At 32.3% G+C, this 16,939-nt stretch overlaps 1 protein-coding gene across 2 annotated transcripts in view; it reads right to left on the reverse strand.

Moving 5' to 3' along the window:
- LOC145291537 (transcription initiation protein SPT3 homolog) overlaps positions 1-16,939 on the reverse strand; it is a 440,277-nt gene that overhangs the window by 80,694 nt on the left and 342,644 nt on the right. For both annotated transcript variants that reach the window (XM_080137540.1, XM_080137541.1), the window contains exon 4: positions 150-236. In XM_080137540.1, the coding sequence (XP_079993666.1) occupies positions 150-236 (87 nt within the window). The remainder of the gene's footprint in view (positions 1-149; positions 237-16,939) is intronic.

The following is a 16,939-nucleotide window of genomic DNA, read 5'->3' on the forward strand; positions in this document are numbered from 1 at the left end:
GGTTCAAGCAACCCAGGATGAATAAGCATATCAGCATAATACAAATCTAATTTAATTTTTCGATAAGTCAAGAGATAACGATTTTTATTATCCAACATTTTGCTTTCAATTTCTTTTCTTTTATCATAGAACAAGAAACAACCACTCACCTTGTCTTTTCGGAGAAGAAATAAGAAATCTTCCAAGCTAATGAAACGTCCATTTCTCTTGGTAGCAACTTCAGATGCTTGATATAACTAAACAACGCAATACGAAAAATGGTTAACAAAAAGGAATAAACATGAAAAACAAAATCGTTTTATTTGGATTATTTAAACTATTATTCTATTGATGTTATAATCACATTTAATCTTCTTTTTGTATGTCTCGTTGGAAATGAATTCACAGCACAATGTATAGAAGTATTAAGTAATAATCAGTTCTAAGTGACAGTCTTTTGGAGGTTGAAGGTTCAATCCTCAGAATAGGCAATACCATGAATATAATAAAAATGACTTTAATAATTGCTGACGAAACAATCTACCTCCATGCATTAAACAAGGGTTCCAGCTCGAAGTTCCATACAAATCCTTCATTATCAGATCCACTTATTGGAGGTTACATCGGCCAAAACGTTAGACTAAAATCTAAAATGAGAACAGTCCATATTTCTAATCTCATAAGTTCCAAAACAACTAAATTTAAAACATTTAAAAAACAAACCAACTAAATTTAAAATATTTAAAAAACAAACCAACTAAATTTAAAATATTAAAAAAAAAAAAAACAACTAAATTTAAAATATTTAAAAAACAAACCAACTAAATTTAAAATATTTAAAAAAACAAACCAACTGAATTTAAAATATTTAAAAAACAAACCAACTAAATTTAAAATATTTAAAAAACAAACCAACTAAATTTAAAATATTTAAAAAAACAAACCAACTAAATTTAAAATATTTAAAAAAACAAACCAACTAAATTTAAAATATTTAAAAAAACAAACCAACTAAATTTAAAATATTTAAAAAACTAACCAACTAAATTTTAAACATTTAAAAAACAAACCAACTAAATTTAAAATATTTAAAAACCAAACCAACTAAATTTAAAATATTTAAAAAACAAACCAACTAAATTTAAAACATTTAAAAAACAAACCAACTAAATTTAAAACATTTAAAAAACAAACCAACTAAATTTAAAACATTTAAAAAACAAACCAACTAAATTTAAAATATTTAAAAAACAAACCAACTAAATTTAAAATATTTAAAAAACAAACCAACTAAATTTAAAATATTTAAAAAAACAAACCAACTAAATTTAAAATATTTAAAAAACAAACCAACTAAATTTAAAATATTTAAAAAACAAACCAACTAAATTTAAAATATTTAAAAAACAAATCAACTAAATTTAAAATATTTAAAAAACAAACCAACTAAATTTAAAATATTTAATAAAACAAAACTGAATTTAAAATATTTAAAAAACAAAATTACTAAAATTAAAATATTTAATAAAACAAAACAATTTAAAACATCTAAAAAACAAAATAATTTAAAACATCTAAAAAACAAAACAATTTAAAACATCTAAAAAACAAAACAATTTAAAACATCTAAAAAACAAAACTATAGTTAAAACATCTAAAAAAACAAAATTAAATTTAAAACATTTAAAAAACAAAACTATATTTAAAACATTAAAACAAAACAAATAAAAAACAGCAATTAATGGAACTATTTACATTTAATATTTCCGATGATATTTTGAGATGCTGTTATTTACATGAGATGTTTTTAACTGTTATCTTGATCTTGTTTGTTGCTATAGCTCCAGTATTTAGGCAGTTGCACTCTCCTGCTTTTTAAAACGAGATATTGCTTATATTATTTAAAACGAGGTATTGCTTATATTATTTAAAAGAGGTATTGCTTATATTATTTAAAACGAGGTATTGCTTATATTATTTAAAATGAGGTATTGCTTATATTATTTAAAACGAGGTATTGCTTATATTATTTAAAACGAGGTATTGCTTGAGGTATTGCTTATATTATTTAAAACGGGGTATTACTTATATTATTTAAAATGAAGTATTGCTTATATTATTTAAAACGAGGTATTGCTTATATTATTTAAAACGAGGTATTGCTTATATTATTTAAAACGAGGTATTGCTTATATTATTTAAAACGAGGTATTGCTTATATTATTTAAAACGAGGTATTGCTTATATTATTTAAAACGAGGTATTGCTTATATTATTGAAAATGAGGTATTGATTATATTATTTAAAACGAGGTATTGATTATATTATTTAAAACGAGGTATTGCTTATATCATTTAAAACGAGGTATTGCTTATATCATTTAAAACGAGGTATTGCTTATATCATTTAAAACGAGGTATTGCTTATATTATTTAAAACGAGGTATTGCTTATATCATTTAAAACGAGGTATTTCTTATATCATTTAAAACGAGGTATTGCTTATATTATTTAAAATAAGGTATTGCTTATATCATTTAAAACGTGGTATTGCTTATATTATTTAAAATGAGGTATTGCTTATATTATTTAAAACGGGGTATTGCTTATATTATTTAAAACGAGGTATTGCTTATATTATTTAAAACGAGGTATTGCTTATATTATTTAAAATGAGGTATTGCTTATATTATTTAAAATGAGGTATTGCTTATATTATTTAAAATGAGGTATTGCTTATATTATTTAAAATAAGGTATTGCTTATATTATTTAAAATGAGGTATTGCTTATATTATTTAAAATGAGGTATTTCTTATATCATTTAAAACGAGGTATTGCTTATATTATTTAAAATGAGGTATTGCTTATATTATTCGGACTATTGTTCTCATCTGTCATGCCATTCTCACAACGTTCAGCTGATGCCCCTTCATCGACTTTCTTTAGGTGCGTCTCGTTAAACTTGGAAATTTGCCCCAAATGAGGGTAGCTTATTCTTGTTCTCTCAGCCATAACCAAGTAAATGTCCCCAGTAATTTGTAGTTGTATTCTTAGTATCAATTAGGTCGAAGATTTAACCTGCAACATACTGATGACTGTGATTTAGAACTAATTCTTACTTTTACAACAATTTCATCCATTGCATCACAAGGTTTTGTAAATTATGTGTGAAGCAATAGTCATTTCTAAGTGACAGTCTTCTAGAGGTCGAAGGTTGCATCCTCAGTACGGGTCATACAAAGAATACAATTATGAATGACATAAGGCTTCTACCTAATCATGGCTGACAGAATGAGATCAAGCTATTCCCACAGATTAAGTAAACAGTTCCATTTGAAATTCTATACAGATTACAAGTTAATCGAGATGCACTTGAAAAAAAAAAAAAAAATCAGAGAGAATACATTATGAGAACAATAGTCCCAATAATAAAAATGATCAATCTTCATCTAAAAAGTTGGAAAACAATATCAAATTGATAAGTTATTGTTATTTAGTTTGGAACTATTGTCTACGACTTGAATATTGTCACATTCACAGCATTTTGCCTGTTAACAGATTCTATGCCAGTGGGTGAATTAATGGTAAAAACGGTATTCTTAACAAAAGGTAAAAAGAGTGGAAAATCCATTGGATTTCAGAAAAGTCATAAACAGGAAATCTAAAATAAATCTTGTAAAAGAGACAAAGACCTGCCTCATTAGGCCTGTAGGTTGAATGTATATGGACGTTTTTTTGAAGCTCTTGAAGCTACAAGGAGAAACATGACAGTGATGTGGAAGTGAATGATGATACGGAAGTGAATGATGATACGGAAGTGAATGAGGATACGGAAGTGAATGAGGATACGGAAGTGAATGAGGATACGGAAGTGAATGATGATACGGAAGTGAATGATGATATGGAAGTGAATGATGATACGGAAGTGAATGATGATACGGAAGTGAATGATGGTACGGAAGTGAATGATGATATGGAAGTGAATGATGATATGGAAGTGAATGATGATACGGAAGTGAATGATGATATGGAAGTGAATGATGATATGGAAGTGAATGATGATATGGAAGTGAATGATGATATGGAAGTGAATGATGATACGGAAGTGAATGATGGTACGGAAGTGAATGATGATATGGAAGTGAATGATGATATGGAAGTGAATGATGATACGGAAGTGAATGATGATATGGAAGTGAATGATGATATGGAAGTGAATGATGATATGGAAGTGAATGATGATATGGAAGTGAATGATAATACGGAAGTGAATGATGATATGGAAGTGAATGATAATACGGAAGTGAATGATGATATGGAAGTGAATGATGATATGGAAGTGAATGATGATATGGAAGTGAATGATGATACGGAAGTGAATGATGATATGGAAGTGAATGATAATACGGAAGTGAATGATGATATGGAAGTGAATGATGATATGGAAGTGAATGATGATATGGAAGTGAATGATGATATGGAAATGAATGATGATACGGAAGTGAATGATGATATGGAAGTGAATGATAATACGGAAGTGAATGATGATATGGAAGTGAATGATGATATGGAAGTGAATGATGATATGGAAGTGAATGATGATATGGAAGTGAATGATGATACGGAAGTGAATGATGATACGGAAGTGAATGATGATATGGAAGTGAATGATGATATGGAAGTGAATGATAATACGGAAGTGAATGATGATATGGAAGTGAATGATGATATGGAAGTGAATGATGATATGGAAGTGAATGATGATATGGAAGTGAATGATGATACGGAAGTGAATGATGATACGGAAGTGAATGATGATATGGAAGTGAATGATGGTATGGAAGTGAATGATGATATGGAAGTGAATGATAATACGGAAGTGAATGATGATATGGAAGTGAATGATGATATGGAAGTGAATGATGATATGGAAGTGAATGATGATACGGAAGTGAATGATGATACGGAAGTGAATGATGATATGGAAGTGAATGATGATATGGAAATGAATGATGATATGGAAGTGAATGATGATATGGAAGTGAATGATAATACGGAAGTGAATGATGATATGGAAGTGAATGATGATATGGAAATGAATGATGATATGGAAGTGAATGATGATATGGAAGTGAATGATAATACGGAAGTGAATGATGATATGGAAGTGAATGATGATATGGAAGTGAATGATGATATGGAAGTGAATGATGATATGGAAGTGAATGATGATATGGAAGTGAATGATAATACGGAAGTGAATGATGATATGGAAGTGAATGATGATATGGAAGTGAATGATGATATGGAAGTGAATGATGATACGGAAGTGAATGATGATACGGAAGTGAATGATGATATGGAAGTGAATGATGATATGGAAGTGAATGATGATATGGAAGTGAATGATAATACGGAAGTGAATGATGATATGGAAGTGAATGATGATATGGAAGTGAATGATGATATGGAAGTGAATGATGATACGGAAGTGAATGATGATACGGAAGTGAATGATGATACGGAAGTGAATGATGATATGGAAATGAATGATGATATGGAAGTGAATGATGATATGGAAGTGAATGATAATACGGAAGTGAATGATGATATGGAAGTGAATGATGATATGGAAGTGAATGATGATATGGAAGTGAATGATGATACGGAAGTGAATGATGATACGGAAGTGAATGATGATATGGAAGTGAATGATGATATGGAAGTGAATGATGATATGGAAGTGAATGATAATACGGAAGTGAATGATGATATGGAAGTGAATGATGATACGGAAGTGAATGATGGATCACTGGAAGTGAATGATGATATGGAAGTGAATGATGATACGTAAGTGAATGATGATATGGAAGTGAATGATGATACGGAAGTGAATGATGATACGGAAGTGAATGATGATATGGAAGTGAATGATGATATGGAAGTGAATGATAATACGGAAGTGAATGATGATATGGAAGTGAATGATGATATGGAAGTGAATGATGATATGGAAGTGAATGATGATACGGAAGTGAATGATGATATGGAAGTGAATGATAATACGGAAGTGAATGATGATATGGAAGTGAATGATGATATGGAAGTGAATGATGATATGGAAGTGAATGATGATATGGAAATGAATGATGATACGGAAGTGAATGATGATATGGAAGTGAATGATAATACGGAAGTGAATGATGATATGGAAGTGAATGATGATATGGAAGTGAATGATGATATGGAAGTGAATGATGATATGGAAGTGAATGATGATATGGAAGTGAATGATGATATGGAAGTGAATGATGATATGGAAGTGAATGATGATACGGAAGTGAATGATGATATGGAAGTGAATGATAATACGGAAGTGAATGATGATATGGAAGTGAATGATGATATGGAAGTGAATGATGATACGGAAGTGAATGATGATATGGAAGTGAATGATGATACGGAAGTGAATGATGATATGGAAGTGAATGATGATATGGAAGTGAATGATGATACGGAAGTGAATGATGATATGGAAGTGAATGATGATACGGAAGTGAATGATGATACGGAAGTGACTGATGATATGGAAGTGAATGATGATATGGAAGTGAATGATGATATGGAAGTGAATGATGATATGGAAGTGAATGATGATATGGAAGTGAATGATGATACGGAAGTGAATGATGATATGGAAGTGAATGATGATATGGAAGTGAATGATGATATGGAAGTGAATGATGATATGGAAGTGAATGATGATACGGAAGTGAATGATGATATGAAAGTGAATGATAATACGGAAGTGAATGATGATATGGAAGTGAATGATGATATGGAAGTGAATGATAATACGGAAGTGAATGATGATATGGAAGTGAATGATGATATGGAAGTGAATGATGATATGGAAGTGAATGATGATACGGAAGTGAATGATGATATGGAAGTGAATGATGATATGGAAGTGAATGATGATATGGAAGTGAATGATGATATGGAAGTGAATGATGATATGGAAGTGAATGATGATACGGAAGTGAATGATGATATGGAAGTGAATGATGATATGGAAGTGAATGATGATATGGAAGTGAATGATGATATGGAAGTGAATGATGATATGGAAGTGAATGATGATACGGAAGTGAATGATGATATGAAAGTGAATGATAATACGGAAGTGAATGATGATATGGAAGTGAATGATGATATGGAAGTGAATGATGATATGGAAGTGAATGATGATACGGAAGTGAATGATGATACGGAAGTGACTGATGATATGGAAGTGAATGATGATATGGAAGTGAATGATGATATGGAAGTGAATGATGATATGGAAGTGAATGATGATACGGAAGTGAATGATGATACGGAAGTGAATGATGATATGGAAGTGAATGATGATACGGAAGTGAATGATGATATGGAAGTGAATGATGATATGGAAGTGAATGATGATATGGAAGTGAATGATGATATGGAAGTGAATGATAATACGGAAGTGAATGATGATATGGAAGTGAATGATGATATGGAAGTGAATGATGATATGGAAGTGAATGATGATACGGAAGTGAATGATAATACGGAAGTGAATGATGATATGGAAGTGAATGATGATATGGAAGTGAATGATGATATGGAAGTGAATGATGATACGGAAGTGAATGATGATATGGAAGTGAATGATAATACGGAAGTGAATGATGATATGGAAGTGAATGATGATATGGAAGTGAATGATAATACGGAAGTGAATGATGATATGGAAGTGAATGATGATATGGAAGTGAATGATGATATGGAAGTGAATGATGATATGGAAGTGAATGATGATACGGAAGTGAATGATGATATGGAAGTGAATGATGATATGGAAGTGAATGATGATACGGAAGTGAATGATAATACGGAAGTGAATGATGATATAGAAGTGAATGATGATATGGAAGTGAATGATGATATGGAAGTGAATGATGATATGGAAGTGAATGATGATATGGAAGTGAATGATGATATGGAAGTGAATGATGATACGGAAGTGAATGATAATATGGAAGTGAATGATAATACGGAAGTGAATGATGATACGGAAGTGAATGATGATACGGAAGTGAATGATGATATGGAAGTGAATGATGATATGGAAGTGAATGATGATACGGAAGTGAATGATGATATGGAAGTGAATGATGATACGGAAGTGAATGATGATACGGAAGTGAATGATGATATGGAAGTGAATGATGATATGGAAGTGAATGATTATATGGAAGTGAATGATGATATGGAAGTGAATGATGATATGGAAGTGAATGATAATACGGAAGTGAATGATGATATGGAAGTGAATGATGATATGGAAGTGAATGATGATATGGAAGTGAATGATGATATGGAAGTGAATGATTATATGGAAGTGAATGATGATATGGAAGTGAATGATAATACGGAAGTGAATGATGATATGGAAGTGAATGATGATATGGAAGTGAATGATGATACGGAAGTGAATGATGATATGGAAGTGAATGATTATATGGAAGTGAATGATGATATGGAAGTGAATGATGATATGGAAATGAATGATGATATGGAAGTGAATGATGATATGGAAGTGAATGATGATATGGAAGTGAATGATGATATGGAAGTGAATGATGATACGGAAGTGAATGATGATATGGAAGTGAATGATGATATGGAAGTGAATGATGATATGGAAGTGAATGATAATACGGAAGTGAATGATGATACGGAAGTGAATGATGATATGGAAGTGAATGATAATACGGAAGTGAATGATGATATGGAAGTGAATGATGATATGGAAGTGAATGATGATATGGAAGTGAATGATGATATGGAAGTGAATGATAATACGGAAGTGAATGATGATATGGAAGTGAATGATGATATGGAAGTGAATGATGATATGGAAGTGAATGATGATACGGAAGTGAATGATGATATGGAAGTGAATGATTATATGGAAGTGAATGATTATATGGAAGTGAATGATGATATGGAAGTGAATGATGATACGGAAGTGAATGATGATACGGAAGTGAATGATGATACGGAAGTGAATGATGATATGGAAGTGAATGATGATATGGAAGTGAATGATGATATGGAAGTGAATGATTATACGGAAGTGAATGATGATATGGAAGTGAATGATGATACGGAAGTGAATGATTATATGGAAGTGAATGATGATATGGAAGTGAATGATGATATGGAAGTGAATGATGATACGGAAGTGAATGATGATATGGAAGTGAATGATAATACGGAAGTGAATGATGATATGGAAGTGAATGATGATATGGAAGTGAATGATAATACGGAAGTGAATGATGATATGGAAGTGAATGATGATATGGAAGTGAATGATGATATGGAAGTGAATGATGATATGGAAGTGAATGATGATATGGAAGTGAATGATGATATGGAACTGAATGATGATATGGAAGTGAATGATGATACGGAAGTGAATGATGATACGGAAGTGAATGATGATACGGAAGTGAATGATAATACGGAAGTGAATGATTATATGGAAGTGAATGATTATATGGAAGTGAATGATGATATGGAAGTGAATGATGATACGGAAGTGAATGATGATACGGAAGTGAATGATGATACGGAAGTGAATGATGATATGGAAGTGAATGATGATATGGAAGTGAATGATGATATGGAAGTGAATGATTATACGGAAGTGAATGATGATATGGAAGTGAATGATGATACGGAAGTGAATGATTATATGGAAGTGAATGATGATATGGAAGTGAATGATGATATGGAAGTGAATGATTATACGGAAGTGAATGATGATATGGAAGTGAATGATGATACGGAAGTGAATGATGATACGGAAGTGAATGATGATACGGAAGTGAATGATTATATGGAAGTGAATGATGATATGGAAGTGAATGATGATATGGAAGTGAATGATGATATGGAAGTGAATGATGATATGGAAGTGAATGATTATATGGAAGTGAATGATGATATGGAAGTGAATGATGATACGGAAGTGAATGATTATATGGAAGTGAATGATGATATGGAAGTGAATGATGATATGGAAGTGAATGATTATACGGAAGTGAATGATGATATGGAAGTGAATGATGATACGGAAGTGAATGATGATACGGAAGTGAATGATGATATGGAAGTGAATGATGATATGGAAGTGAATGATTATACGGAAGTGAATGATGATATGGAAGTGAATGATGATACGGAAGTGAATGATTATATGGAAGTGAATGATGATATGGAAGTGAATGATGATATGGAAGTGAATGATTATACGGAAGTGAATGATGATATGGAAGTGAATGATGATACGGAAGTGAATGATGATACGGAAGTGAATGATGATACGGAAGTGAATGATTATATGGAAGTGAATGATGATATGGAAGTGAATGATGATATGGAAGTGAATGATGATATGGAAGTGAATGATGATATGGAAGTGAATGATGATACGGAAGTGAATGATTATATGGAAGTGAATGATTATATGGAAGTGAATGATGATATGGAAGTGAATGATGATATGGAAGTGAATGATGATACGGAAGTGAATGATTATATGGAAGTGAATGATTATATGGAAGTGAATGATGATATGGAAGTGAATGATGATATGGAAGTGAATGATTATACGGAAGTGAATGATGATATGGAAGTGAATGATGATACGGAAGTGAATGATGATACGGAAGTGAATGATGATACGGAAGTGAATGATTATATGGAAGTGAATGATGATATGGAAGTGAATGATGATATGGAAGTGAATGATGATACGGAAGTGAATGATGATATGGAAGTGAATGATGATATGGAAGTGAATGATGATATGGAAGTGAATGATGATACGGAAGTGAATGATGATATGGAAGTGAATGATGATATGGAAGTGAATGATGATATGGAAGTGAATGATGATATGGAAGTGAATGATGATACGGAAGTGAATGATGATATGGAAGTGAATGATGATATGGAAGTGAATGATGATATGGAAGTGAATGATGATACGGAAGTGAATGATGATATGGAAGTGAATGATGATATGGAAGTGAATGATGATATGGAAGTGAATGATGATACGGAAGTGAATGATGATACGGAAGTGAATGATGATATGGAAGTGAATGATGATACGGAAGTGAATGATGATATGGAAGTGAATGATTATATGGAAGTGAATGATGATATGGAAGTGAATGATGATATGGAAGTGAATGATGATATGGAAGTGAATGATGATATGGAAGTGAATGATGATATGGAAGTGAATGATGATACGGAAGTGAATGATGATACGGAAGTGAATGATGATATGGAAGTGAATGATGATACGGAAGTGAATGATGATATGGAAGTGAATGATGATACGGAAGTGAATGATGATATGGAAGTGAATGATGATACGGAAGTGAATGATGATATGGAAGTGAATGATTATATGGAAGTGAATGATGATATGGAAGTGAATGATGATATGGAAGTGAATGATGATACGGAAGTGAATGATGATACGGAAGTGAATGATGATATGGAAGTGAATGATGATACGGAAGTGAATGATGATATGGAAGTGAATGATGATATGGAAGTGAATGATGATATGGAAGTGAATGATGATACGGAAGTGAATGATGATATGGAAGTGAATGATGATACGGAAGTGAATGATGATATGGAAGTGAATGATGATATGGAAGTGAATGATTATATGGAAGTGAATGATGATATGGAAGTGAATGATGATATGGAAGTGAATGATGATATGGAAGTGAATGATGATATGGAAGTGAATGATGATATGGAAGTGAATGATGATACGGAAGTGAATGATGATATGGAAGTGAATGATGATACGGAAGTGAATGATGATATGGAAGTGAATGATTATATGGAAGTGAATGATGATATGGAAGTGAATGATGATACGGAAGTGAATGATGATATGGAAGTGAATGATGATACGGAAGTGAATGATGATATGGAAGTGAATGATGATATGGAAGTGAATGATGATATGGAAGTGAATGATGATATGGAAGTGAATGATGATACGGAAGTGAATGATGATACGGAAGTGAATGATGATATGGAAGTGAATGATGATATGGAAGTGAATGATGATATGGAAGTGAATGATGATACGGAAGTGAATGATGATATGGAAGTGAATGATGATATGGAAGTGAATGATGATATGGAAGTGAATGATGATACGGAAGTGAATGATGATATGGAAGTGAATGATGATATGGAAGTGAATGATGATATGGAAGTGAATGATGATACGGAAGTGAATGATGATATGGAAGTGAATGATGATATGGAAATGAATGATGATATGGAAGTGAATGATGATATGGAAGTGAATGATTATATGGAAGTGAATGATTATATGGAAGTGAATGATGATATGGAAGTGAATGATGATATGGAAGTGAATGATTATATGGAAGTGAATGATGATATGGAAGTGAATGATTATATGGAAATGAATGATGATATGGAAATGAATGATGATATGGAAGTGAATGATGATATGGAAGTGAATGATGATACGGAAGTGAATGATGATACGGAAGTGAATGATGATATGGAAATGAATGATGATATGGAAGTGAATGATTATATGGAAGTGAATGATGATATGGAAGTGAATGATGATATGGAAATGAATGATGATATGGAAGTGAATGATGATACGGAAGTGAATGATGATATGGAAGTGAATGATGATATGGAAGTGAATGATGATATGGAAGTGAATGATGATATGGAAGTGAATGATGATACGGAAGTGAATGATGATATGGAAGTGAATGATGATATGGAAGTGAATGATGATACGGAAGTGAATGATGATATGGAAGTGAATGATGATACGGAAGTGAATGATGATATGGAAGTGAATGATGATATGGAAGTGAATGATGATATGGAAATGAATGATGATATGGAAGTGAATGATGATATGGAAGTGAATGATGATATGGAAGTGAATGATGATATGGAAGTGAATGATGATATGGAAATGAATGATGATATGGAAGTGAATGATGATATGGAAGTGAATGATGATATGGAAGTGAATGATGATATGGAAGTGAATGATGATATGGAAGTGAATGATGATATGGAAGTGAATGATGATACGGAAGTGAATGATGATATGGAAGTGAATGATGATATGGAAGTGAATGATGATACGGAAGTGAATGATTATATGGAAGTGAATGATGATATGGAAGTGAATGATGATATGGAAGTGAATGATGATATGGAAATGAATGATGATATGGAAGTGAATGATGATATGGAAGTGAATGATGATATGGAAGTGAATGATGATATGGAAGTGAATGATGATATGGAAGTGAATGATGATATGGAAGTGAATGATGATACGGAAGTGAATGATGATATGGAAGTGAATGATGATATGGAAGTGAATGATGATATGGAAGTGAATGATGATATGGAAGTGAATGATGATATGGAAATGAATGATGATATGGAAGTGAATGATGATATGGAAGTGAATGATGATATGGAAGTGAATGATGATATGGAAGTGAATGATGATATGGAAGTGAATGATGATATGGAAGTGAATGATGATACGGAAGTGAATGATGATATGGAAGTGAATGATGATATGGAAGTGAATGATTATATGGAAGTGAATGATGATATGGAAGTGAATGATGATATGGAAGTGAATGATGATATGGAAGTGAATGATGATATGGAAGTGAATGATGATATGGAAGTGAATGATTATATGGAAGTGAATGATTATATGGAAGTGAATGATGATATGGAAGTGAATGATTATATGGAAGTGAATGATGATATGGAAGTGAATGATTATATGGAAGTGAATGATGATATGGAAGTGAATGATGATACGGAAGTGAATGATGATATGGAAGTGAATGATGATATGGAAGTGAATGATGATATGGAAGTGAATGATGATATGGAAATGAATGATGATATGGAAGTGAATGATGATATGGAAGTGAATGATGATATGGAAGTGAATGATGATATGGAAATGAATGATGATATGGAAGTGAATGATGATATGGAAGTGAATGATGATATGGAAGTGAATGATGATATGGAAGTGAATGATTATATGGAAGTGAATGATGATATGGAAGTGAATGATGATATGGAAGTGAATGATGATATGGAAGTGAATGATGATATGGAAGTGAATGATTATATGGAAGTGAATGATTATATGGAAGTGAATGATGATATGGAAGTGAATGATTATATGGAAGTGAATGATGATACGGAAGTGAATGATGATACGGAAGTGAATGATGATATGGAAGTGAATGATGATATGGAAGTGAATGATTATATGGAAGTGAATGATGATATGGAAGTGAATGATGATATGGAAGTGAATGATGATATGGAAGTGAATGATTATATGGAAGTGAATGATGATATGGAAGTGAATGATGATATGGAAGTGAATGATGATATGGAAGTGAATGATGATATGGAAGTGAATGATGATATGGAAGTGAATGATGATATGGAAGTGAATGATGATATGGAAATGAATGATGATATGGAAGTGAATGATGATATGGAAGTGAATGATGATATGGAAGTGAATGATGATATGGAAGTGAATGATGATATGGAAGTGAATGATGATATGGAAGTGAATGATGATATGGAAGTGAATGATGATATGGAAGTGAATGATGATATGGAAGTGAATGATGATATGGAAGTGAATGATGATATGGAAGTGAATGATTATATGGAAGTGAATGATGATACGGAAGTGAATGATTATATGGAAGTGAATGATGATATGGAAGTGAATGATTATATGGAAGTGAATGATGATATGGAAGTGAATGATGATATGGAAGTGAATGATGATATGGAAGTGAATGATGATATGGAAGTGAATGATGATATGGAAGTGAATGATTATATGGAAGTGAATGATGATATGGAAGTGAATGATGATATGGAAGTGAATGATGATATGGAAGTGAATGATGATATGGAAGTGAATGATGATATGGAAGTGAATGATGATATGGAAGTGAATGATGATACGGAAGTGAATGATGATACGGAAATGAATGATGATATGGAAGTGAATGATGATATGGAAGTGAATGATGATATGGAAGTGAATGATGATATGGAAGTGAATGATTATATGGAAGTGAATGATGATATGGAAGTGAATGATTATATGGAAGTGAATGATTATATGGAAGTGAATGATGATATGGAAGTGAATGATGATATGGAAGTGAATGATGATATGGAAGTGAATGATGATATGGAAGTGAATGATGATATGGAAATGAATGATGATATGGAAGTGAATGATGATATGGAAGTGAATGATTATATGGAAGTGAATGATGATACGGAAGTGAATGATGATATGGAAGTGAATGATTATATGGAAGTGAATGATTATATGGAAGTGAATGATGATATGGAAATGAATGATGATATGGAAGTGAATGATGATATGGAAGTGAATGATGATATGGAAGTGAATGATGATATGGAAGTGAATGATGATATGGAAGTGAATGATGATATGGAAGTGAATGATGATATGGAAATGAATGATGATATGGAAGTGAATGATGATATGGAAGTGAATGATGATACGGAAGTGAATGATGATACGGAAGTGAATGATGATATGGATTGGTTGGTTGTTTTTGTTTTATGGCATATAAACCTTTTTCAGATTATTTAATACCGAATCTAGTTATTTTGGGGAACGATTTTTAATCGAGTATATTTTTTTTACGTCAAATTCTATTTAACCCAACAGGTACTACCATTCCGGGTCAGAGTGGACCTGGGAGCAATGGCAATTAAAGGGTGGCTCCACACTGATGCAATTCTCTATCTATATAAAAGCCAAGTACGTCCAAGGATGGAATACTGTTGCCATATCTGGGTAGGAGCTGCTAAAAATAGCCTATCCTGCCTTGACAGAGTACAAAATGGACTTCGTGGCTTAGTGGGGAATGCCCTTTTCTCTACCCTGCAATCTCTCTCCCACAGAAGAGACGTTGCGAGCCTATCCTTGTTTTATCGTTATTTCCATGGCAGATGCTCGTCTGAACTCCAATCTCTGGTCCCCCCTCGCCAGTCTTTCACGAAAAACACTCGTCTAGCTGAATCCACTGTGAAAAATTTCCCCCACTCTATATCTGTGCCTAAATCAAAACGCGGATTCCATGAACAAAGCTTCTTTCTTAGAACTGCATGCCTGTGGAACTCTGTTCCGTCTGCCTGCTTCCATCCGGACTACAACTTGGAGGTCTTCAAGTCCAATGTTAACAAATTCCTAATGAACCGCCCCCTTAAGTAAACACTTCATCAAATCTCCACACTAACGTAATGTACTTGTAATAACCCTTATCCATGAGTGGCTTCCGGGCCTTGATAAGTGGTGATCACTGTGTAAAAAAAAAAAAAAAAAAAAAAAAAAAAAAAACACTCCTCAAAGCCCGCAAGGTGGGAGCTCACCATCGGATATAGTTTTAGATGATACGGAAGTAAATGATAATACAGAAGTGAATGATGATATGAAAGTGACAGATTGTGTTGTACAAAAGAAATGACATGATGCACAATTAGCCAAGAGAAGGGTCAGAATAGAGAATTCGGAACAAAGTATTTATTTCCAGTTGAGTTTGGTAGAAAGCAGATATGGAGGAGATTTAATATCAGCAACAGATGTGTTAGACAAGTGCAATGAGAATAATAAGAGGAGTTCAAGCAAAGTTCAGTGAATCATCTTTACAGGCTTAACTCAAAAAAGGCCACTACCGTCAGGGCCATAATGATGCACACACTTGTGTT

This window comes from Euprymna scolopes, chromosome 12 (genome assembly GCF_053919585.1).
Source record: "Euprymna scolopes isolate OS-2025 chromosome 12, ASM5391958v1, whole genome shotgun sequence".
Taxonomy (NCBI): Eukaryota; Metazoa; Mollusca; class Cephalopoda; order Sepiida; family Sepiolidae; genus Euprymna; species Euprymna scolopes.